Source organism: Ursus americanus, chromosome 6, assembly GCF_024610735.1.
Source record: "Ursus americanus isolate L20-20 chromosome 6, mUrsAme1.1.p, whole genome shotgun sequence".
NCBI classification, from domain to species: domain Eukaryota; kingdom Metazoa; phylum Chordata; class Mammalia; order Carnivora; family Ursidae; genus Ursus; species Ursus americanus.
In genome coordinates, this window is record NC_142132.1 from 66,154,198 (window position 1) to 66,180,824 (window position 26,627).

Sequence of the window (26,627 nt, forward strand, 5' to 3'; positions counted from 1 at the left end):
GAATCCCAAGACCTTTTCACTTTTACCTGGACTGACCCCAACACCTGACACTCCCAACAGTTAACGTGGATAGTTCTCCTGCAGGGTTTTAGGGATAGACTTCACCTCTTCGGACAAGCTCTGGCATCAGATATCTCTAACCTCTCCCTCCCCAATCGTACTCTTATCCAACATGTAAGTGACCTTCTCCTCTGTAGCCCTTCTTTGCCCACTTCTATTTCTGACACCATCACTTTCCTCCCCTTCCTAAACAACAAAGAGTTGGGGCCAAGTGCAGACACCTGTGAGTTTTGTCTGTAAGCTTGGCTGGGGGTGGGGGAGTAGGGGCTTTGCATAGATTCCTTTCAGATTGGTTAAATCATGAAATCTGAGGTAAACTGTTCTTCTTTCATTCAGATTTTGGGCATATTTCCTAAATTAAAAAACCAAAATAAAACAAAAAAGTGCTTTGCCATACATTCCTTAGAAAATAACCCAAATATATAAAAACAAGGCATTCTTAGAACTAAATACATTTATGGAATCAACAAAAAACCTGAACATAGGGGCACCTGGGTGGCACAGCGGTTAAGCGTCTGCCTTCAGCTCAGGGCATGATCCCGGCGTTCTGGGATCGAGCCCCACATCAGGCTCCTCCGCTATGAGCCTGCTTCTTCCTCTCCCACTCCCCCTGCTTGTGTTCCCTCTCTCGCTGGCTGCCTCTATCTCTGTCAAATAAATAAATAAAATCTTTAAAAAAAAAACAAAAAAACTGAACATAGTTCAGGGTCCTAAATTGTTTTTACGTTATAGCACATGAAACACAGCTGACCCTTAAACAACACAGGTTTAAACTGCATGGGTCCACTGATGCACAGATTTTTTTCGATAAATACAGTACAACACTGTGAATTCAGTACTGTGAATTTATTTTCTCTTCCTTATGTAAATTTTAACATTTCCTTTACTTTACTATAAGAATACTGTATGTAATATATACAACATACAAAATGTGTGTTAATTCGACTATTGGTAAGGCTTCTGGTCAAGAGTGAGCTATTAGTAGTTTACTTTTTGGAGAGTCAGAAGTTACACAAAGATTTTCCACTGTGCAAGGGCTGGCATGTTGTTCGAGGGTCAACTGTATTAAGAAGAAAAAAAGACTTCTTGGCATGGCCTGTTAGATGCTAGATTATAGCTAGACTGTAGAAGGAAGGAAATAAAAATGAGACTCACCAAATAGAGTTAAACGTTCCCCAAATGTAAAAAAAAACAATTCCAAATTGCAGAGCTGGGGGAAGAGCTAACAATAGTTATTGTCGCCATCTTTACAGGGAGGGAGTCAAATTTCCCCTGCCCCTTCACAAGGTTGTAAGAAGTCTCACAAGAGTAAGAGCTGCAGGCTATTACCACAATGGTCAGTTGCCACCAGCTGGTCAGCATCTTAATCTTTTCTCCCACTGAAGTTTACAGCAGGTTTTTCTTTCCCTTTGAAAATAAACCTGATTTTAAAAGCAAGGTAGATAGTAGGATAATAGCAGGTAGCTGAGCAGAGTTCAGTGAAGGGACGGTGTACGGTGGTGCTGGCAAGGATCAGGGGATCTACCGAGGAAGGCGCAGCATCCAGGGCTAGCAACAGGGGAGCCACTATTAAATCCAGGCGTGAAGGGGCACGGGGTGGAAGCAGTTACTGGGAACATGGAGAGCAGCCAGTGAAAAGCCGCAGTCTCTGAGAGAAGGCACAGCAAACTGCAGTGGAAGCAGGGAAGGAATGAAGCTGGGGGAATAACAGAACAAATAATAATAGATAACCACTCCCGACCTGACAGTGCCTCACTGTTATCAAAGACAACAGGAGGGCAAAGGAACCCACTGACGAGATGCCATCTGGGGCAATGTCAAAAGTGGATTTGGAGAGGCAAAAGGAAAACATCCAGCAGACAGTAGAAAAGACTTAGTCAATTTTGCAAGCTCTAATTTATAGGGAATGTGATAAATAAATACGGAGTCCTATTTAAATTTCAATGAGATTTTTTTTTTGTCCTCAATCTTTTCCCTGTTCGAGGCATAATCAGCAAATGGCATAGCTCTATGAAGCCGCATTAAAGGCAAAAGAACTCCTCTTACTTCTCTAAAAAAGACGTCCGCGGGAGTCAGGTTGGATGGGATTTCACAGTCCCTCTTGTTTAAAGCAATCATTATTGCTGTGTTCACCAGGTCAGAGAGCCTTGAGTGGTAGTTCTTGAGGACAATGGCGGCTGATAACTTTTCGGCATGCTCACAGAGCAACAGTCGAGTTGCCATAGGCATCCCTCTTACTGCAAAAGTGCCAAGACGTCCAAATAAGCCAACCTGGTGAAAATACAAACACACGTTTTTAGAAAGCATTTACAGCAACACACGAAATAATGAGGCTTATCTCCACCAGAAGCACAATGGGTACAGAGCCATTGGCCTTAGCTGTCCCCAAGAAAGTACCTCGGCTATCTTCTCCTTTCCACTCTTTTAAACACACACACTCTCTCTCTCTCTCTCTCTTTTTCAGCCAGAGCCATTAGCACCTGTAAGAGAGTATAGATGTTCCTCATCTGAGATTAGGGTCATTCCACCACTCTATCTTGTTTCTCATTATTTATGGTTATCAGAAGCAAAAAATTGCTCGTTTCTAACTCCCCAAGATTCTAGATCTTTGTGAACTAGACACTCAGCAGTCTCCATCTTCAGCGACTAATTTCCAGAACCTTAAAGCCATGGGAAGGGTGGGACAGTCTTTAACCCTTTGCAGTACTACCTCTGATCTGCCTGATGCCCATTTCTGATGTGTTACCACTAGGTTCTGGGAGTTCTTCTAAGCTTTCTCATCTGATAAAGTGTTAACATCCCTACTAGGAAGAAGCCAAGAGACACATCTAAATACTGAACACTCTTCCACATTTTATTACTGAGTGACTTCATTTTTGTATGTTGAGGCTTATCTTAAAGTACACAGAAAACAAAAATAATGCCCCACGTCCCCAGAGAAGTTCTACTGACATGGGCGAAAAACACACATGGTTAGAAAACTTTTTTTTCTGAATTAGATTTATTTTATCACAATGAGCTTAAGAAAACAATGAGGAATCTACATTTTGCTAAATGGGCTAAAATGGTTTTCTGTAAATCCCCCCTGAGTTTAGTCACAATCTTCTCCTTTCTTCTTCTTCTTCTTCTTTTTTTTTTTAAGTATAAAGATAGCCCTACAGTCTGTAAATGGAAAGCCACAGGGGAAGGCTGCTTCCCATACAATAGACATCACAATCATTGAGGAACATCAGCAGTCAAGATAGGAGGAACAAGAAGTAACCATAGTGAAAAGCCAAAACAACTTGTGTCTTGGAAGTCTGATGTACAAGTGCATGTCAAGAACAAAAATTGCAACATCAGCCAATTAAAAACAAAAGATAAAAGATGATTCATGGGTCTTTTTCCTTTTTCTCTGTACAAAAACACTTTCATTTTTTCTAAATGAGAAGAGACTTTTTCTTTTTTTTCTTTTTTTTTTTAAGGATTTTACTTATTTATCTAACAGAAAGAGAGAGAACACAAGCAGGGGGAGTGGCAGGCAGAGGCAGAAGGAGAAGCAGGCTTCCCTGCCGAGCGGACAGCCCGACGTGGGGCTCGATCCCAGGAATCTGGGATCATGACGTGAACAAAGGGAGACGCTTAACTGACTGAGCCACCCAGGTGCCCTGAGAAGATTGTTTCTACACTGCGACCTGACATGAAAATGCTGTGTGCCCAGGGTGCTGCTGACTACCATTGTGAGCAGAGAATCTGGACAGTAAGAGGATGAACAAGACCTCTCTTGGCTGGAGAACCATTTCTTGCCACTTTGCTGCTGAATTCACTTGTTAAACTGCTCAAAGAAGAGCTGCACCCTGACTTCTGAGACTCTATAAGCAATTACATATATAAAGACTATCAACTAAAAGGACAGCACACGTGAACCCTTCCTTCAGAGAATACAACCAAAAGAGAGTGTGGGTCTGATAAGCTGGGGCCGGAATGAAGGATAATACCATAGGTCGGACCACAAGGCTCTCAGGAACATCCTCTACTATCCCAAATGAACAGCAAAGCCAGGCAAGAGGGTGTGAAGCTCTGACCCATGAAACTGAACAATACAGAACATTTAACAAAGGCATCTCTCCCCAATACGCCACTCCCTTAAGGCTCAACCAACAGTGCAGGGCTTGCCTGGCATCATGTGGACGCAGAACCCTCAGGTGAACTTGGTCTGCCGCCTTTGATTACCCATGTTGCAAAGAGAACTGGAACACTGTCAGACTCCTGGCATTATTTCACTCACACTGGTCCCTTTAAAGTCGTCTTTCCTTAAGCCAGACCCCCAAGGGGCCCTATATGCAGTGAGGGTCTAGACTCATGATCCATGTGTCAATCTGTAGCTAGAGCAGGAGGACTTAAACCTGATGAATTCTACTTTGTAAAACTGCAACCAGCAGTGAGTTGGGGGTACAAAGAGGCTTCTGTGAAGGGGAAGACTGAACTGGGATGTGCAAGAAGGCAGGATCTGAAGGCCTATGCCCAGCAGCCTACAGGAGTGACTCAGGCACTAAGCCCACAGCCAGCCCTGACTAATGCTGGCATGGGGGTGTAGAGGGGGCATCCGCTCAGTGTTTAAACAGTCCTCGAACAGAGGGGGCTAGACCTCTGTGACACCCTAAAGCTCAAGGTACATGCTACCTTTGCAAAAGACAGGTGTGATTCTTGTCTGCTCAAGTGCAAGGTCTGCTTTCTTAATTCCTTTGATGATAAAGCAACACCCTAGAAAAAAAGAACCTTGGAAAATTGTGGGAAAAAACACACGGGCTTTCCCAGTGCTAGCTGCCTGTTTTGGGGTATTAGTTACAACCTTTCACTACTCTGAGAGCTACAATCCAGGCCACTTAGCTAGGGCAGTCTGAAAAGAGTCCTGGTTTTCCTTCACAGAACACAAGAAAAAGGGAGCACTGACCAAGATTGTGGTAGGTCACCATTCTAGAAATCTCTCCACCATACTGTCCATGGCAAAAACGGAAAGCCTGGCTTGCACATGGTTAGAAAACTTAATAGTATGGACAGGTAAAAGTCCCCAGCCCATTCCCTACTGGAGCTGCAGTTAAATTTCCCTGCTATCTTTATATGCTTTTGTGGCATTCATATGCTAGCAGACATTTTTTTTTTAAACACAAAGGAGTCACACTATATATATTGTTCTGTACCTTGTTTTGATAGCATCTTACTTTTTCACAACACATTTAGATACTCATTTTTTTTTTTACTCATTTTTAATGACCATGGAATAGGTCACTGAATCAATCTGTCTTAATTTATTCAACCTGTTCACCTGGTTATTTTATTTTTTTTTATTTTTATTTTTTAATTTTTTATTTTTATTTATTTTTTAAGATTTTATTTATTTATTCGGCAGAGAGAGAGACAGCCAGCGAGAGAGGGAACACAAGCAGGGGGAGTGGGAGAGGAAGAAGCAGGCTCATAGCAGAAGAGCCTGATGTGGGGCTTGATCCCAGAACGCCGGGATCACGCCCTGAGCCGAAGGCAGACGCTTAACCGCTGTGCCACCCAGGCGCCCCTCACCTGGTTATTTTAAAATAAGAGTTGCATTGTCTTTTCTGATTTGAATTCTATTGCTGGTTCCCTCACAAATACTGTAAATGTAGTTTTTACATGAGGGAATTCTGCTTGCCTGCTTTTACTCACCTCAGGGAAGTAGCACTGTCAATGAAGTGATGTCTACATATTAACATCACTCGAGCCACATAACAAAGAGGAGCACAGTAACTCCCTGCTTCTAAGCTTCTCCGTACTATGTGTGAGGACACACGCTTCCCTCACTGCCAGAAAACTAGGGGTAAAGCTACTGTCCTGAGGCCATATTAATTCTCACCCCTTTAGCAAGAGATATGACTTGTTGGCACCAAATCTGGCTTGAGGAGGAGAGCCTCATATTCAGAAGTATGTCCTTATGGGGCGCCTGGGTGGCTCAGTTGTTAAGTGTCTGCCTTCGGCTCAGGGCGTGATCCCAGGGTCCTGGGATCAAGCCCCACATCAGGCTCCCTGCTCTGCTAGGAGCCTGCTTCTTCCTCTCCCACTCCCCCTGCTTGTGCTCCCTCTCTCGCTAGCTGTCTCTCTCTCTCTCTGTCAAATCAATCAATCAATAAATAAAATCTTAAAAAAAAAAAGAAGTATTTCCTTAGGGACACCTGGGTGGCTCAGTCAGTTAAGCGTCTGCCTTCAGCTCAGGTCATGATCCTAGGGTACTGGGATCGAGTCCCGCATCAGGCTCCTTGCTGAGCGGGGAGCCTGCCTCTCCTTCTGCCTGCTTGTGCTCTCTCTCTGACAAATAAATAAAATCTTTAAAAAAAAATACTTCCTTAGATACAAGAATCTGGTTATATAATTATTTACATTAATGGCTCTCTCACCCTCTGATAAATTAGTGTGTCCTTGGTGTGGCATACTAAGGCATGAACCCCTTCCATTCCGGTATGCACACCCTCCTGCAACTTGACTTTGGCACTCCTCCCATCAAGAGGTAGAATCCATTTCTTAATTCTTTTCATCTGGGCTGGTCTGGTGACTTGCTCTGACCAATGTCACCCTGGTGGAAGTAACATTTTGTGACATCTATCTAAGGTAAGACCTGAGAAAGACTATAGCTTCTAAGTTCATCCCCATGAAGGGCTGCCTTGAGACCACAGGAAGCCAGTCCAGCTTACAGGAGGATTAGAGACTAAGTGGAGGAGAAGAACCATGTGGCCCAGCTGACAGCCTTACATCAAATGTCAGGCAAGAGAAGCCTGGGGACCTTCCAGCTCAGCCTACCTTAAATGCAATTCAAGGAGTGGTCCCAGCTGAAAGCCACAGAAAAACCATCCCGGTACCCAAAAGAAATGTTTTAATCTACCACATTTTGGGGTGGTTTGTTAGGTATTAATAGTTAACTGATACACTTGACTAAATAAACAATTACATCCAAGAAAACGTTGTGTTTTCCCCCCCATTATTCTGTAGTCTACCTAAACCACTTAAAAAAAAAAAAAAAGGACAGAGACTTGAATGATTGGAGTGCCCTTGCCAAGATAATAAAAGTAGTTAAGAGCCAAACCATACACTACAACTGAAGCAGAATGTGGAATTAAGAACAATCAAGGTATTTCTGGAATCATCTAGAATTGCACTGTCCGATAAGGTAGCCACTATCCACCAAGGTGATGATTTAAATTTAAGTTAATTAAAAACAAACATAGTTCCTCAGTCATACCAGCCACATTCTAAGTGCTCAGCAGCTGCCTGTGACTAGTGGCTACTGAATAACACAGATATAGAACATTCCCATCACCACAGAAAGTTCTAATAGACAGCATCAGAATGTTAATAGGAAGGCATTATCGATTCTGGAAAGAGCAAACAAAAGCGGGATGAAATGCATTCATTTGATAAATAATATGCCTGCGAGCCACTATTGATCAATGAGGCAGAGATGGGGGATTCTGTGTAACAATTCGGTCTAGCAGCCAAAACATGTTCTAATTTTAGGCCCAATATAAATGGGGATACTCCATTAAAAAAAACCAAAAACACACAAACTTAAAAAAAGGAATTGATTCTAATCGCACTTCAAAATTATAAACCCATATATCAAAATCTGTCATCGCCTTAATATTCTTCAATATCTTCTCAATACAAAGTCAATTCATGAAAACCTAAGTTTACATAAAAGCACACAGGATATCATAGAATGTTAAAAAAAAAAAAAGGTGAAACATTTCTGTGAAAATACACTGTTTTTCTTCTTTTTAGCCTGTTTTCCATGCAGCTTTTATACTTGAATAGCTCCCCCTCCCCACCAGCCCAGGACTTACTTACTTTTAAGTCAGCAAAGAAAATGGAAAGCACTTGTCATGTCCCACCCCACGAAACACCTCAGAATGAGAAAGGATCTCCCACTGTCCTAGAGAGAGCTGACAAAAGACACAGTAAAGCCAGGTATCCTGGCCATCCCTGTTCACAGCAACTAGGATGCTTACTTGGTGAATAAAGTCCATAAGGAAAGAATGGGCTTTCATCTTGTCTTCTAGCTGGTGAAGAATAATCAGTGATGTATTGCTAAATCCAGGTGCTTCTGTTGAAACACAGTAACAAAATTTAAACATATAACATACTGGCTTTACAATAATTACCACTATTAAGATAAAAAGTTAAAAAATTCTATACCAAAGGAAACTACTAACTTTTTAATGCAACTATTTGCAACTATTTGTAACATTACCCAAGAGTCTGAAAAATGTAGAGGAAAATTGTGGGAGTTTGACATAATTCATACCATATTTATTCAAAACACAAACCCTGTTATTATTAGCTTAATCATTTATATCATTCGAAGATTGCCAACTCAAAATAAAGTCAAAGAAAATAAGGTAAGCACTGATGTTTCCTTCCTAACCCTCTAATGAGGCTTAGCAAACTTGCTAAATAGGAAATTAGAGAGAGAAATGGACATCTGAGACAGTTTGCTGGTACCTGGGAACACCGAATCCTGTTATGCTGGGGTGGAAGTTTAAGAAGGACAGAAAGGGCAGAAAGGACCCAGGGCAGAAAGGAAAGCACAGGGCAGAGACATGATATGCCCACTTCTTTACACTGAGATTTGCTCATTGCCACTCTTAGGGAAATGTTCTATTAGGCAAATACAGTGATTATGCCAAAATTATCATTTAATTTCGGAGATAAGAAATAGGTGCCAAATGCTTACCTATGCTACCAATTTCCTTTTAGAAATAAAATGGTGAGAAAGCTAAGTAGGGCCAATTAATCTGCTTCCCGTAGAACAAGCAGGATTTGCTCCAATATTCCTTCAGTTTTTATCATGCAGATCTGTTCTGAGCCCTTTTCAAAATCTACTATAAGGTTAAGTTATAATCTTTTAAAAAATAGTATATTAATAACTGCTTCAAAAACTAAAAAAAATGCTTCGAGAGATGCTTTAATAAAAGAACCAGAATATTCTCAAAATAGATTACTTCATAATATGAAAAGTAGAAGTTCTTACCCTCAGGGACAGACTCAGCCCATCGTGGGTCAGAGGCTGGGTAGTCATCCACCAGGTCCACACTGATTTGGGTAACAGCTCTGTCTAGCTCACAATCGGAATCCAGATCAGAGTGGGAGGAGAAGAGCTCATCAACCATCATTTGAGCATGACCTAGATCTTTTCTGAAATAAAATTGGAAAATAAAGTATTAAAGGAGGCAAACCATTTTCAAAATTCACCATGAAGAAGTTAACTGTGGGGGTGCCTGAGTGGCTCAGCCGATTAAGCATCTGCCTTCGGCTCAGGTCATGATCTTGGGATCCTGGGATGGAGCCCCTCATCGGGCTCTCTGCTCAGTGGGGAATCTGCTTCTCTCTCTCCCTCTGGTGCTCGCTTGCGCGCGGGCACGCACATGCATGTGTGCTCTCTCTCTCTCGTGCTCTCTCTCTCAAATAAATAAATAAAATCTTTTAAAAAAGAAAAAGTTAACTATGAAAGTCCCCTATTTGAGTCCAAAGTTATCTTTTTCTAAAAAAAGATTGATTTATGGGGCGCCTGGGTGGCTCAGTTGGTTAAGCGTCTGCCTTCGGCTCAGGTCATGATCCTGGGGTCCTGAGATGGAGTCCCACATCGGGCTCCCTGCTCAATGGAGAGTCTGCTTCTCCCCCTGCCCCTCCCCTTGCTTGTGCTCTTTCACTCTCTCTCCCACTCTCTGTCGAAAAAAAAAGATTGATTTATTTGAGAGAGAGAAAGAGAGAGAACAGGCATACCAGGGGAAGGGCAGGAGAGAATCTCAAGCAGACTTCCCACTGAGCGTGGAGCCCCACATGGGGCTCAATCTCACCACCAGTGAGATCATGACCTGAACAGAAACCAAGACTGAGCCTGCGTGGCTCAACTGACTGAGCCACCCAGGTGTCCAAAAGTTAACTACTTTTAATAACATTTATTTAAAAGGGACACAACTATTACGCATTTATTCAACAAATACATGCTGAGTACTTACAATATCCTAGGCACTGGAGGCAGAATGACAGAACATTAAAAACACTCTGAGACTTCACAAAGGACACAGCGTCACAAGGAGCCAGAGAGTTAAACAAGTAGTTACATGTACACTGTGACAGGAAAAGAACAGAACTCTTGCTACAGAGCACACAGAAGGGAAACCAAGGGGCAGGGAAAACTTCCTGGAGGAAGAGATGGATAAAGCAGAGGCCTACAGTTAAGGAAGAGGAGCAGCGAGGCTGAGGGGACCATGGGGAGGGGTACACGGTGGCAGAGAGCACACGTCACACCTGTGAGTGAGTATGTCCGTATCTTAGCAAAGAACTGAAGTCATGGGTAGAATGAGATCATCCAGGGAAGAAAGAGGGAAGACGGTTTCCAGGGCAGATTCTCAGGAACACCACCAATCAAAGGATAGAGTACATAAAACCTCACACACCATGTTATGGAGTTCTAAGCACTTCTTAGGTACTAAGAAGAAAGTGTCACGGTCTGTTCTATTTTCCCAAAAGATCATTTTATGACATGGAAATAGGGGATTGGACAGGAGGGAGAAAAACCCAGTTATTGAAGAAATCCAGACAAGAGAAGAAGGGAGTCTCCACTAGCAGTAGCTGCAAAGGAGAATGGAGACAAGTAGACAGGTTTGAGAAGAAAAGAGATATGAGTTAAATATCGGCAACTGCTTGGATATGATATATTTTTGCTTTGCAACTGAATGGATTATGGTAGGACATTTTTACCAGTGGCAGGAACAGGGGGTAAAAAAGAAAGAATAAGCTTTGGAGAAGACAAGCAGGACTGTGGGTATGTTGAAACTGAGATGCCTATGGAATATACAACTGCTCTGGAACATTCTTCATTTGTATATAATGGCCTAGAGCATGGTAGATCTGTGTTTCTTTGGCAAATGAAATCAAGGAAGGAGAAGAAAATCAGGCAGGGAGTAGAGAGAAAAATTACGATAGACAACAGCAAAGGTAGACAACTTTTTAGGCAGTTTAGTTATAAACAGGAACAAACAAAAGGGGTGGTCGATCAAAGGGGGACACAAAGTCAAAGACTAGTTTTTTACTTTTTTTTACGATTTATTTATTTTAGAGAGAGATTTTTTAAAGATTTATTTATTTTAGAAACAGAGAAAGAGATCACAGTGGGGGGAGGGTCAGGGAGAGGGAGAAACCCAAGCAGACTCAGCACGGAGCCTGGAGCTCAACAGGGGGCTCCATATCACAGCCCTGAGGTCACGATCCCTGAGCTGAAACTCAGAGTCAGACACTTAACTGACTATGCCACCCAGGCGCCCTGCCCCTGGGTGTTTTTTTTTTAAATGACATATTAAATATGATTAATGGCTGGTGAGAAGAAGCCAGCACAAGAGAGATCAAAGATACAGAAGAGGAGTAACAAAGAATATAGCTCAGGAAAGCAGGAAACTGGTATTCAAAACAAGGACAAAGAGGGGCGCCTGGGTGGCTCAGTCGGTTAAGCACCCAACTCTTGATTTCGGCTCAGATCATGATCTCAGAGTTGTGGGATCGAACCCCATGTCGGGCTCTACGCTCAGCAGGGAATCTGCTTAAGATTTTCTCTCTCTCTCTCTCTCTCTCCCTCTGCCCCCCCCCCCCGGCTCGCTCGCGCACAAACTCTCTAAACATAGAAATAAAATCTTTAAAACAACCAAAAAAGACAGGGATTCTTCTTAGAAAGAACACCCCTTCCTACTTTATAGGGAGCGGAAGAGGAAAAGTAGCTGAGACGCAGGTAACCAGGGAGTTGCTATCTGATGGCTTCTATTATCTCTGTGAAGTAAGAGGATGAGTCCTCTGCTAGGTATGGGAGAAGAGGCAGAGAAATGGAAAAGGTGAAGGAGAGTTAGAAAAGCATTGAAGGGGCGCCTGGGTGGCACAGTGGTTAAGCGTCAGCCTTCGGCTCAGGGCGTGATCCCGGCGTTATGGGATCGAGCCCCACATCAGGCTCCTCCGCTATGAGCCTGCTTCTTCCTCTCCCACTCCCCCTGCTTGTGTTCCCTCTCTCGCTGGCTGTCTCTCTCTGTCAAATAAATAAATAAAATCTTTAAAAAAAAATAAAAAAAAAAGAAAAAAGAAAAGCATTGAAATGGACTCTTCGTAGAACAAGAGATGGAACTGAATAGAGAAACACAAAAAAAACTGCCTAAAAGTGTTTAAGGCCAACCTGAAGCTGGAAACCTGGTTATGCTACAGGTTATGGGAATACAAAGTTGACTATGGCGAGATAATCAATAATTAACTATTCTAATGAACAGAGTAAGTTTCTTAAAACTCTCATGAGCAAAAGGTCTTATATTTATATTGAGTCAAGTGAAAATCAAAATAATATAAAAATTAATTTCAAAGAAACCGTGCCATAAAAATAGCAATATTACCTTAGCAAAAAACTGAACACAGAACATTTTTGAGGGCAATCTACTAATTTTGACCCCCAGGGAGCATGTGGCAATGTCTGAAGATAATTTTGGTTGTCACAAGTTGGGGGAGGATGCTCCTGGCACCAAGTGGGAAGAGGCCCGCTATGGCTGCTACACATTCCAGGATAGCTCGCAACAAAAAATCGCATCACTTCAAACGTCAAAAGTGATGAGGTTACAAAATCCTGCTTTAAAAGTATGATTCCATTTGCGAAGAGTCTAATTCTTTAAGACTATTAATAGGCTCACACCACCCCAGAAATGATTACTTGTTAACCTCACAGAGTAAGTTGAAGGCACAACTGTGCTGGAGACCCATGACCCTATTCCTAAGGTTACTATACTCTCAGGACTTCAGGTCAGGGGATTCTTTTCGTGCTTAACAATCTTCCCCTATAGAACATTTAGAAGTGACTATATGGGGCTGAATAGCATCCCTCCAAATCCACATTCACCCAGAACTACAGAATGTGACCTTATGTGGAAACAAGGTTTTTGCATATATAATCAATTAAGTTATGATGAAGTTATACTGAATTAGGGTGGGCTCTAAATCCAATGACTGGTGTCATTATTAGAAGGACATGTAAAGGCAGACAACACACAGGGAAGAAGGCCATGTGGTAATGGAGACAAATGGAGTGATCCATGTGCAAGCTAAGGAATGCTGATGATTACCAGCAACCACCAGAAGCTAGGAGAGAAGCAAAGATTCTTCCCGAGAGCCTTCGGAGGGAGCATGGCCCTGCTGATACCTTGATTTTGGACTTCTGGACTCCAGAACTGTGACAGGATAAATTTCTATGAAGTCACCCGGTTTGTAGTGATCTGTTACAGCAGCCACAGGAAACTAATACAAGGACTACAGTGACTTGCTCCATTATCTTTTAAATTTTGAGATGCCACAGGTCAGTCAAAATTGTTAAAGGACAAACTTGTACAAGACACGACCATAGTATTTTAATCAAATCTTGGCAGTAAGACTGAACATCACGCAATAGAGCAAAAGTGAGAAATACATTTTAAAAACAGAACCAAAAAACTTGTCTAACGATACCTTCTTCTGGATGAGAAACTAAGCTAAGTAGATCATTATGATGGCACAGAATTGTGTGTGTGTGGTTTTTTTTTTTTAAGATTTTATTATTTGAGAGAGAGACAGAGAGAGTGCACAAGCAGGGGGAGGAGCAGAGGGAGAGGGAGAAGCAGACTCCCCACTGAGCAGGGAGTCTGATGTAGGGCTCGATTGCAGGACCCTGGGATCATGACCTGAGCAGAAGGCAGACACTTAACCGACTGAGCCACCCAGGCACCCGGCTGGCACAGAATTGTAAAACCTTCCTTGCTATATCCCTTCTGTGAGAGTGAGCTCCTATGCATCAAACACCACTATGAGACTATGGGATTGAGCTGAGAGCTGGGGGATATGGAGGTAGTAAACTCTGAATATAACTTCAAAACAAAGATCTGCTAGATAAACTAATGATCCTTAAGATATAGTCCAATGGCCACCCCTCTCAACACTTCACAAAGGAAGAAACAAAATTCCAGAAATGTTATGCAATCTGTCCAAAGTCTCACATAGCTACTTAGGGGCAGAGCAAAGGCTAGATATCAATTTTCCTTAGTGTTCATTCAAATGTGAATTTACTATACTTTTTAAGGAAGGTACATGATACGCAGAATACATGTCTAGGACAAACAAGTGACTGAATCTGCCTTAAAACCAGAAGTATTAGGTCAGCAAGTGTGGCAAACTGAATATCATTCCCCTCCCATATGCACACTCCCTATCAGCACCTTCCCACAGAGGGGGAGAGGGGGCTTGTCCCTGTGACTTGTGGTGGCCAATGGGATACTGGCAAATATGACCCAAGCAAAGATTTGAAGAGCAGTTGTACACGGAAGCTTACTCTTTTGCCACTCCTGGAACCCTGAGATATGTAAACAAGGCCAGGGTAACCTGCTAGATGATGAGAGGGCACGTGAGCAGAGAGCTGACCAAACAGAGCCCCCAAAATGTGAGTAAGTCTAGTTAGGATGGCCAGCAGCTGATTATTGGCTGACAGTGAATCCAGATGGGAACCATAAAATGGCCACCTGAGCCCAACCGCAAACAGCCAAACTGCAGAATCATGAGCTGTATTAAACAAGCCATCATGTTCTCTGGTGATCTGGTATGCAACAAAACCCAATGAATAGGCCAAGTCTAATTTCTTTATAATATCAATAAACCTTTGTATGGAACTTACTTGCCTGTCTTCCATGATCACCATTTTTAATAGCACACTGTTATCCATTAAGTGGAGAGGGTATGTTACACCATGCTTTTTCCTAGACTAACTGGAAGCCTCTTGTGGCTACCAAGTTCAGAATAAGTTTATTAAAGCACTGAAGCTCAGAAAAACATTTTCTCCTTGGTGGCATCATTCCTCCACCTTGCTCCCACCAGTCAACAAATAAGTAGCATATATCAGTAAAATGTGTCCTCAGACATAAAATAAACTAAGCCATAATTTAAAAAACTTTTCATACCTGCAGTATTGCAGAAACGCAGCTTTTAACAATTTGGTTTTATCCTCCTGGGCTATGGTTTCATTCTTTGTAGAAGCCTCAAAAACCATACTCTGTCAAATAAAAAACTGTAATTTAGAGGTGAAGTTATCAGAATATTCTGAATTATTGGACTAAAAACCAGACCCACCTACGACAGCAACAACACAGACACACAAGCTGTTTACCATGTTCTTTTTACCAGTTTACTTAAGACATTTACTGAAACAAGAAAAAAATGGACTAAATGATCAACAAAAGTCATATCAAAAAGGTCTATATAACCAAAGGAATCCTGAAAAATAAAAAACTGGAGGAAGTATCACAATCCTAGGTACCAAGTTATACTACAAAGCTGCAGTAATCAAAACAGTATGGTACTGGCATGAAAACACAGAGATCAATGGAACAGATTAGAGAGCCCAGAAATAAACCCACAATTCTATGATCAGTTAATCCCTGACACAGGAGGAAAGATTATGCAGTGGGAAAAAGACCATCTCTTCAACAGTGTTGTGAAAACTGGACAGCTACATGCAAAGAATGAAACTGGACCACTTTCTTACAGTATACACAAAAATAAACTCAAAATGTAATTAAGGACTTAAATGTGAGACCTGAAACCATAAAAATCCTAGAAGAGAGCAAAGGCAATAATTTCTCTGACACTGGCCACGGCAACATTTTCCTAGATATGTCTCCTAAGGCCAAGGAAACAAAAGCAAAAATAAACTATTGGGACTACGTCAAAATAAAAAGCTTTTGCACAATAAATGAAACAAAGCTAAAGGACAACCAACTGAATCTCATTGCAAATGATGTATCTGATAAAAGGTTAGTATCCAAAATATATAAAGAACTGATACAACTCAACACGCAAAAGACAAATAACCCAAAAAAATGAGAAGACATGAACAGACATTTCTCCAAAGAAGACATCCAGATGGCTGACACATGAAAAAATGCTCAAAATCACCCAGCATCAGGGAAATGCAAATCAAAACCACAATGAGGTATCACCTCACACCTGTCAGAACGGCTAAAGTCAAAAATACAAGAAACAATAAGTGTTGGTGAGGATGTGGATGAAAAAGAAACCACTGTACACTCTTGATGGGAAAGCAAACTGGTGCAGCCACTGTGGAAAACAGTATGGAGATTGCTCAAAAAGTTAAAAACAGAACTACCAAATGATCTAGTAATTCCACTACTGGATATTTACGCAAAGAATACAAAAATATGAATTCAAAAATATACTATGAACCTCTATGGTTACTGCAGCACTATTTATAATAGCCAGATTATGGAAGCAGCCCAAGTGTCCATCAATAGATGAATGAATAAAGAAGATGTGGTATATACGTACAATGGAATATTACTCAGCCATAAAATGAAAGTTTGCCACTTGCAACAGCATGGATGGATCCAGAGAGTATAAGGCTAAGTGAAATAAGTTGGTCAGAGAAAGACAAACACCATAAGATTTCACTCATTGTGGAATTTAGGAAACTAAATAAAGAAAAAAAAGAAAGTAAAATATAGACTCTTACCTACAGAGAACAAACTGGTGGTCACCAGGGGGGAGGAGAGTGGGGGATGGGTGTAACAGGTGAAGGGGATTAAGAGTACATTTATCATAATGAGCGCTAAGTAATGTATACAATTATTGAATCATCATATTATACACCTGAAACTAGAATAACACTGTATGTTAACTACACTGGAATTAAAATAAAAGTAAACAAAAATGAAAATATGGATCGACATACTTTTTTTTTAAAAAGGTATATATAATTCAGGGATTATATTGTGAGTAAAATTATCTGGGGTTTGCTCTTATACAATTCATTTCAATGTGTATTACTAAGAATAATGGTTGATTTCAAGCTTAAACAAGGATTTAGAAAAAATTTCAAAGAAGTAGAATACAGCTTCAGAAGTACAAAACAGCTTCTACTGTCTTCTACTAGCCTTGTAAGACAGCAGGCAATATTATAAAAATCACACGACTACAAAGAACAAACGTAAAAAAATTGTTACTTTCTGTTGAAACTACCAAGTCATTTTAATTTTGAATTATAGAAATAGTCTATATATTTCTCATTCTATTCAAGTGGAAATTACCCCAAATGGTAATATTTTTAGTCTCCTGTAAAAAAATGATACAAATCTCCAGATCAGGGTATTTCGTTGTTTCTTCCTTTTTTTTTTTTAATCAGAGAGAGAGAGGGAGAGAAGGAGTGAGCACAAGCACAGGGAGTGGCCGCCAGAGGGAGAAGCAGGCTCCCCGCTGAGCAGGGAGCCAGATGCTGATGCCGGACTTAATCATAGGACCTTAGGATCATGACCTGAGCCGAAGGCAGCAGCTTAACTGCCTGAGCTACCCAGGCAACCCACGGTATTTCATGTTTTAAGATGACAGAAAAAAAGTTTTTATCCCATTCTGCCTGTCAAAATCATCCCACAACAGCAAGAAGTGCAACCACCTGAACGCCTGTGATTCCAGCTATAACACATGACGATGGAAACCAGAAGGAATGGCAGATGACAGAGCAGAGAGAAGACGGGCAAGCTGGTGTGTGTGGCGCAGGGACAGGTCCTGGTGGGGATTTGACGATGAAAAGGGAAGTTCCAAGATGACAGCAGACGCAGAGTTTCCAGAGATTTGACTCTGGGGAAAACCATACTGACAAGCATTTAAAGAGCTCCTGGAGGCTGTGAGAAGATGGGCCAGATATAAGGAAGAGTGAAAGCAAATATAAAATTAGCCCATTAAACACTCCAAGAATCACATAAAGCTGAGTAATGAAGGAAATGTAATCAGTGCATTACTTGACTCAGTGAACCTTAAGTAATATTCACACTGTCATTAAAAGAAAGAAATTTATATTGGGATGATAAAGGCAGAGGAAGGACTGTAAGTTACCCTAAATCCTTATCTTCTGTAATAGGAAATCAACAGATGTCTAATATTGGTGAATTAAGAGACAGCAACATATGATATTACTTAGAAATATGGAGAAAAATACCAGCAGAAACAGCTAAAAAAAAAAAAAAAGAAGTGGCTTCTGGAAAGGAGGACAGAGGAGATGAGGGAGATAAAAGAATTATGTTTTCATCACAACTCTTTTAAAACTGTTATCCCTCTTCACTGTTGGTGGGAATGCAAGTTGGTACAGCCACTTTGGAAATCAGTGTGGAGATCCCTTAAAAAGTTAAAAATTGAGCTACCCTATGATCCAGCAATTGCACTACTGGGTATTTACCCCAAAGATACAGATGTAGTGAAGAGAAGGGCCATATGCACCCCAATGTTCATAGCAGCATTGTCCACAATAGCTAAATTGTGGAAGGAGCCGAGATGCCCTTCAACAGATGACTGGATTAAGAAGATGTGGTCCATATATCCAATGGAATATTACTCAGCCATCAGAAAGAACGATTACCCAACATTTGCAGCAACATGGACGGAACTGGAGGACATTATGCTAAGTGAAATAAGTCAAGCAGAGAAAGACAATTATCACATGGTTTCACTCATTTATGGAACATAAGAAATAGGAAGATCGGTAGGAGAAGGAAGGGAAGAATGAAGGGGGGGTAAACAGAAGGGGGAATGAACCATGAGGGACTATGGACTCTGGGAAACAAACTGAGGGCCTGGGGCGGGGGGGGGTACTGGGAAAGGCCGGTGATGGGTATTAAGGAGGGCACATATTGCATGGTGCATTGGGTGTTATACGCAAATAATGAATCATGGAACACTACATCAAAAACTAAGGATATACTGTATGGTGACTAACATAACATAATAAATTATTTTAAAAAATTAAAATTAAAAAAAAAAACTGTTAAACTAAAACATTTGTGAGAAATATCCTGATAAAAATGTTAAAATCTTATGGAACCACATTACCTCATTGCTGGGTCCAGCAACTGAAGATGCTAGGGAATCTTCAAGGTCTTCTGCTAATATGGACACACCTTCCCTTGAAGTAATAGACACCAACCCACTGTTTCTAGAAAAAAGGATAGGAAAGCCACCACAGGAACCAGCTCCTAAAATACTATCTCCTAAAAGAAAGAAAAATACACAGACATCCATAACAAAAAAATGCTTTCTAAAATCTACCACCCTAAGCAGAAAATCATCTTGATACACTAAGAACTTTTTTCACTTTACAATATTCCTCCTACTTTGAACTCAGCTTTTTAATTCCAGATCAAATGTCAGGAACCTGTTGCTATTTGAAATAGCAGCTGTGCCCTTCAGCTTGGGGACAATAAAAACTAGCCTTGCAAGACAGCAGTGAGTATAATAAGCCAAAAAAGAAAATTATTCATTCTGCAAAACTCAGAACAACAGCTTTTTCAATCCAATGGAGTCCTCTTGTCCTCTTTTCTATCTTTATTAAGTATGTCAATGGAGAAGGGAAAAAACTCTCAGCTAATAACATTCTCCCTACGCAAAGTCAAGGCTCTCGTGTTGAAACTAGAAAATGCAGGTTCCATCCTGTTGCCTCATTTGGATTTTGCCCTCTGCCTGAAAAGTCCTGATTAGACTGCCTGCTTGGCCTTTTTTTCATTCCTGGCTTGCTCCCCCCACCCTGTGCCACCATTCCAGCCCCCTTGCATGAGTCCAGCACCTGGGATTCTTCTTCGCCAGGGGTCTGGACAAACTTAAAGAACATCAACTCAGAATAAGTTAGTCTAACTAGGAATAAGCAATTACGTCTCTTAGTGTCAGTTCTTTGCTTCCTGGCATCTTCTGGGGGAAAACATTACTATTTTTTGCCCATAAATACAACAGTTTGGGAATTTTACTACCCTTTTGGTTTTTCAGTAGGGCTGTGACTTCAGCTACTACTGCTGTGGCACGGAACATCTCAATAACACTTGGAGGGCTCATGCTTAAAATGCCACTTAGGGAAAAAGAATAAAAACTGCTAAGAATGACTAACGAGTCATTAATCATCCTTTCTGAAACTGATACTGTACCTTGTGTATTAAAGACAATTTTCTCCCGAGGAAGAGAAAACTTCCCAGTTCCTGTGGCGCACACGTAGACAGCACTTTCAGTATACAGATAGGCGGTCTGATTTGAAAAGTTCGGGACCATCAAACGACACATAATCAAGTCTTCAGACTGAAAATTCAAAGTCAGATTACATGTAATGATAATTAAAACAAAAATACTTGTTTGTATACTTTCTTAATTTATATTTTCATACACTATCTCATAAAAATGATAAAATAATTCAGACTGTCCTTGTTAAAACCTCAACACTACCCTTGGGATGATTTACAAACTATGACAGGGTAGGTTTATAAACATCAATTAGAGAAATCATTTGTCGAGTTGTAAATAATCAGCAAACTTTGAAAATTCCATGGTGGTAAGATTTTAATTAAGAGCCTATAACAAACGTGAGAAAAGAAATAAAAAGATTAATCTATTTTACTATTGATTTAAAATTGGCAAATACTTTATAAGTGATCCCTGGTGAACATTTTGGTTCTTACTTCACTGTGAAGATATCGAGCACAAGAAAATTGAATTAATTTGTTCATATATAAAATCAGAAGCAGAGATAGAAATATGATCTAATTAAATCAGCAAACGTTAAAAATACATACTGTTTGTTATTAAAGAAGTAATTTTATAAACAAAACATTAAAGGTGGTATTCCATAATGTTTTTATTCTGAAACTTCTTTTTTACACCTCTTTTGCATTGCCTGAAAAATCTTAACACTGAGCATGTTTTTCTTGCATAATCAGAACTAGGTTTGTCTGAAATAAAAGGACAAATTAAACGATTTCCTTACAGTATGTAGTTAGTCATATTAAGAATTAAGGATTTAACAAAAATAGATACTATACTATATAAGGCTAAATGAAATGAATTTACAGTTAAGGCTTTTTCCTTATGAACATCATTATTCAATAATATTTACAATATTAAACAACTGCTTGCTGTCAGCTGCTTCCACTCTCATTTCTCTTTAGCTAAGATTGTGCAAAGGAATGAGTCTAAGATGGCAAACAAAATGCAATGCCTAAAAACCAGCTATTTAAAAATATTTCCAAGCCCTTCAGGTGAATCTGTCAAAAGAACTTCACCCTACAATGGTTAGGACAAACAACTCAGTACGTTACTGTCAGTTGTAATTTAATTTACAGATAGAAGTCTTACCTGAAAAGGTGGATTATACTGAGTGACTTCTACGGTTACTGCATCAGACATTTGGTGGCCATTATCCTCTACTGTTATCAGAGAGTAATAAATGAGACATGGATTGTCTGCTGGGTGCCATGCAGCTGCCAAAATCAGGAGCCCATCACTAATCAGAGAAAAAGAAAGATCTGCAGCCTCTTGGAAGTCAGTTTGTCAGTTTCTCATAAACCGATACTAACCATATGACCTAGCAATCCCGCTCCTAGATATTTACCCAAGAAAAATAAAAACTTATGTTCACACAAAAACTTGTGTGCAAATAGTTACAGTGGCTTTATTCATAATTAACCAAAACTGGAAGCCCAAATCTTTCAACTGCTGAACAGATAAATCCTGGTAATTTTTTTTTTTAAAGATTTTATTTGAGAGAAGAGAGTGCAAGTGGGGAAAGGGGCAGAGGGAGAGAGAGAATCCCAAGTAGACTCTGAGCTGAGCATGGAGCCCAATGTGGGGCTCAATCCCATGACCCTGAGATCATGACCTGAGCTGAAATCAAGAGTCAGGACATTTAACCGACTGAGCCATGCAGGCGTCCCCCAGACCCTGGTAATTCTACACAGTGTGCCACTACTCAGCTGTAAAAAGGAAGAAACTACTGAATGAACATCAAATGCATTATGCTAAGTGAAAGAAGCCAGTCTCAAAAGGCTTTATACTGTATGATCCCATTTAGAAGGCATTCAGAAAAAGGCAAAGCTACAGGGACTGAAAACACATCAGTAGTTGCCAGGGGTTGAAAGTGCAGGAGGTTTTGATTACAAGGGACACGATGGAATTTTGGGGGTGATGGAACTATTCCATATCGTGAATTGTGTCTTACAATCAAATGAGTCTGCGTTTGTCAACTCATTAAATTATACACTAAAACAAGTGAATTTTACTGTATATAAACTACATCTCAATAAATCTGACTTAAAAAAAAAAAGATCAACAAATCATCAAATGCAGGACTGGAAAAGCATAGCCCTCAGGCCAAACTCACCCCAGTGAGTTTTTATAAATAAAGCCTTACTGGAATACAGCATGTCCACTCATTTCTGTACTGTCCATGGATGCTTTCATGCTATCATTGATAGAGCAGAATAGCTGCAGTGAAGACCACATGCCCCCAAAGCCTGAAATAGTCAGTTTGGGGCCCTTCAAAGAAAAGGCTGCCAAACCCTGGCCTAATCTGTTCTTTAAAGCTTACTTTGGTCCAGAGGAACATTTTGTTTTTAATTTCGACAATTACAGAAATTTCAATGTGAAAAACAAACCTTTTTCTATGTTAAAGCTTATATGTTCCTCTTAAGTCTATCAAAATTGTTGCCCTCAACAAAGAATTAAATGGTCTCTAATTTCAACCCCTCCAAAACATTCAGTAGCATTTATTACTAGCAACTTTCATTCAAGTGTCAGAAATATTAACGGGGGACAAGTGCCCTCTACTGACAACTAAAAACAAGAAACAAGAAAAAAAAAAAAAAAGAAACCCAGCTAGTGACTATATGACATCACTCCAAATCAAGCAATCCTAACATGGCTCTCATTTTTTTTTTTCCACTGTGATATTCACCCAGCTCCTGAATGCTTATCGCATCTACTTCGACTCCTGAAAGGAATCCAAAAATACTGGCCCAAACTTGTAACATACTGGCAGTGACCTAAAGAGCTAATACAGGATACAGAAGAACGTTATGCTATAAAATGGAACTAATGGATTAAAGACCTAAATGTGAGATCTGAAACCATAAAACTCCTAAAAGAAAACACAGGCAGTAATCTCTTGGACATCAGCCTTAACAACATATTTACGGATATGTCTCCTTAGGCAAGCCAAACAAAAGCAAAATCAAACTCTTGGGGCTACACCAAAATAAAAAGTTTTTGCACAGCAAAGGAAACTATCAACAAACCAAAAAGGCAACCAACTGAATGGAATTTCACAAATGACATATCGGATAAGGGGTTAATATCTAAAATACGTAAAGAACTTACTCAACAACACGAAAAAAACCCCCCAGCAACCCAATTTAAAAATGGGCAGAAGCCCTGAATAGATGTTTTTCTAAAGAAGACATACAGATGGCTAACAGACACATGAAAAGATGCTCAACACCAGTAACTGTCAGGGAAATGCAAATCAAAACCACAGTGAGGTATCACCTCACACCTATCAGAATGGCTGAAATAAATAGGACAAGAATTAACAAGTGTTGGTGAGGATGTGGGTGGGAATGCAAACTGGTGAAGCCACTGTGGAAAACAGTATGGAGGTTTCTCGAAAAATTAGAAATTGAAATACCGTATGATCCAACAATTCCACTACTGGGTATTTATCCAAAGAAAACAAAAACACCACTTTGAAAATATATACGCACCCCTATGTTTATTGCAGCATTATATTTAACGGCTGAGACATGGAAGCAACGCCAGTGCTCATCAACGAATGAATGGATAAAGAAGATATGGTACACACACACACACACACACACACACACACACACACTGGAATATTACTCAGCCATAAAAAGGAATGAGATCTTGCCATTTGTGACAATATGGATGGAACTAGAGGGTATTATGCTAAGTGAAATAAGTCAGACACAGGAAGACAAATACCATCTGACTTCCCTTATATGTGGAATCTTAAAAACAAAACAAATGAACAAAGAGAAAAACAAAAGAAGACTCTTAGTTGCCAGAAGGGAGATGGCTGAGGGGATCAGGTACAAACTACCACTTATAAAAAAAACAGGTCACGGAGATGAAAAGTACAGCCAAAAACACAAACAAAAAAAGAAACCGAGTGAGGTCCCAGAGAATGTGGTCTTGAATGTACCAAGGAAGGAGGTAGAGTTGGTTATACCTATGATAAGGCTCTATACTGAAGCTACTCTAAAGACTGTATCATTAGGGTGATAAGGGGTGCGACTGAGTCATGGAGACATGTCTAACAAGTAGAATTCCTTAGAGAGTGATGCTAGACCAGTTTTATTTGACATCTTTATAAAAACACCTTCACATTTGAAAAAAACATGAACCAATTTTAGGTAGCAGAGATGATAGGTAGATAATCTAAATTTTGCAAACCAGTAAAAATTTAACCATAAGTTTTTACGGGAGTATATATAAGATAATACACTTAAGACTTAAAAATTCCAATTTCACATCTAAAGTGAGGCTATCTGAGCTCTGTGTCAGTAATAATCTAGTAAAAGAACTTAAAAGCCTGGTCCCTGAAAATATATGCCTACGTTGCAAACCTGGCCAAAATGAGCAAAAGATCAAGGAGCATCAATGAGCATCAGGAAGACAAACACTATTCTTTTCTTTTTTTTTTTTTTTTAAGATTTTTATTTATTTATTTGACATAGAGACAGCCAGTGAGAGAGGGAACACAAGCAGGGGGAGTGGGAGAGGAAGAAGCAGGCTCCCAGTGGAAGAGCCTGATGTGGGGCTTGATCCCGGAATGCTGGGATCACTCCCTGAGCCGAAGGCAGACGCTTAACGACTGCACTACCCAGGCGCCCCCAAACACTATTCTTAAACAGAAGAAACGTATGCAGATACAGACACTCTGTACGGATCACTAGACGTCCAGAAGGAGAACAAGAGCTATGTCTCACAAGCCCCATGAGCATCTTGTTAGCATGACAACAATGGGGGAGAGGAGCCCGGGCTCTGAACCAGTCCAGCAATTCTTAGGCATGTTTCTGTTGTTTTCAGTCCACATATCCATTCTGAAAACTATGTGAAGAAACATCTGCGCCATATGCCCATGAGGGCAGTGTCCTAGCAGCAGTTCTAAATTTCTGAAAGTTTGGTAAAGATACAAGAAAACAGATAAACTATATTTAATTAAACCACTTATGGAAATTAAATATATACTCTTATTTTTACCTCTTTGATGGTTTATACAAGGTTTTCAGAAACTATAAAGGGGGACGCGTGGGTGGCTCAGTTGGTTAAGTGTCTGCCTTGGGCTCGGGTCATGATCCCGGGGTCCTGGGATCGAGTCCCATATCGGGCTTCCTGCCCAGTGGGGAGTCTGCTTCTCCCTCTGCCTGCTGCTCCCCCTGCTTATGCACTCTTTCTCTCTCTCTCTGGCAAATAAATAAATTAAAAAAAAAAAAAAAGAAAAAAGAAACTATAAAGGATCTTACTGACATTCTCAAGAGCCTAAGAAAAATTACACAGCAGAACTGCAATACCCTTCCAAAAAACAAGTAGATTCTTTCTACCAAATAAAATAAATTACTCTAAAACACATAAAAATTGCTCTTAACTGCCAGTGCATTGTGTTTTGAAGAATTACAAGTCATATATTTGTACTCACTATGAACTTTCTCATGGAAGCCGTGTCACAAATGGTTTTTAAGTTCCATATGACCTTTAGTATTAAAACTAAATAATAACACAGGATAAATTAACTTTATCAGACTAACCTAGAATCTTAAGCACCACTTTGAGCATTGTCTCTAAGAGGAAACTCACTGTGAATATAAACCCTGAATGAGTTCTCGCTTGTACTGCCAAGACAAAACCTCACCCCACCTTCCTTTCTCCAATATCACCACAAACATAGGCTTACTAAAGCAAAAGCGCTGGAGAAGTATGCCTGGTATCTCCACTAAGAGAAGGACGACAGCATGGGGTACCCTCAGCAGCCAGGGAGGGCGTCTCTTAGTGTGAAGAAAGAGAAGCTCCAGTCATGATAGCAGGAAAGATGAGTCTCGAACTAGGGCAGACAACTAATATACAAATATGCAGCTGAAGGCTGAGAACTGCCTATATTTCTCAAATGAACCAGCATCTCTAGAAAAGGACACAAAACCATTTAGTAAGGTATAAAAGTATGATGAGAACAGCATTAGAAGACCAGATAGCAAGACTGCTCATCATTTTACAATAAACATTATTTTTCCAAACAACTACCTACCTATATTCTTGATGACAAACTAATTGCTTACCAGTTTTGCTTCAAATCCAAATACCGAATGTTGACCCCTTCTTTAATAGCTTCGTAGTTACTTTCAGATCCCTATATGAAAATATCAATAACATAAGCTCCATGAGTGTAAGGATCGTTTCTTTTCACCTTTGTATTCCCAGCACCTACTGAACAGTTCAAATAGTTATTGAATAAATAATATAGGCATTTTAAAAACTACTAAGTAAATCATTGAGCTCCAATATTTATTTCTAGGGGTTGAACACCCTATTTCTGCTTATCTAATGGCTAAAAGCTACACTGCACTGAAATGTGTTCTAATAAATAAAACAAAGCAACTAGCATTGTCATATAATCAAAAATATTAATTACA

General features: G+C 40.2%; 1 protein-coding gene across 1 annotated transcript in view; it reads right to left on the bottom strand.

The window, feature by feature from the left end:
* NUP133 (nucleoporin 133) overlaps window positions 1-26,627 on the bottom strand; it is a 59,116-nt gene that overhangs the window by 21,083 nt on the left and 11,406 nt on the right. The window contains exons 8-15 of the mRNA XM_045783365.2: window positions 26,274-26,344; window positions 21,280-21,427; window positions 20,082-20,229; window positions 19,000-19,157; window positions 15,066-15,157; window positions 9,092-9,255; window positions 8,070-8,164; window positions 2,107-2,331 (exon numbers count right to left, since the gene is read on the bottom strand). Of these exons, the coding sequence (XP_045639321.1) occupies window positions 2,107-2,331; window positions 8,070-8,164; window positions 9,092-9,255; window positions 15,066-15,157; window positions 19,000-19,157; window positions 20,082-20,229; window positions 21,280-21,427; window positions 26,274-26,344 (1,101 nt within the window). The remainder of the gene's footprint in view (window positions 1-2,106; window positions 2,332-8,069; window positions 8,165-9,091; window positions 9,256-15,065; window positions 15,158-18,999; window positions 19,158-20,081; window positions 20,230-21,279; window positions 21,428-26,273; window positions 26,345-26,627) is intronic.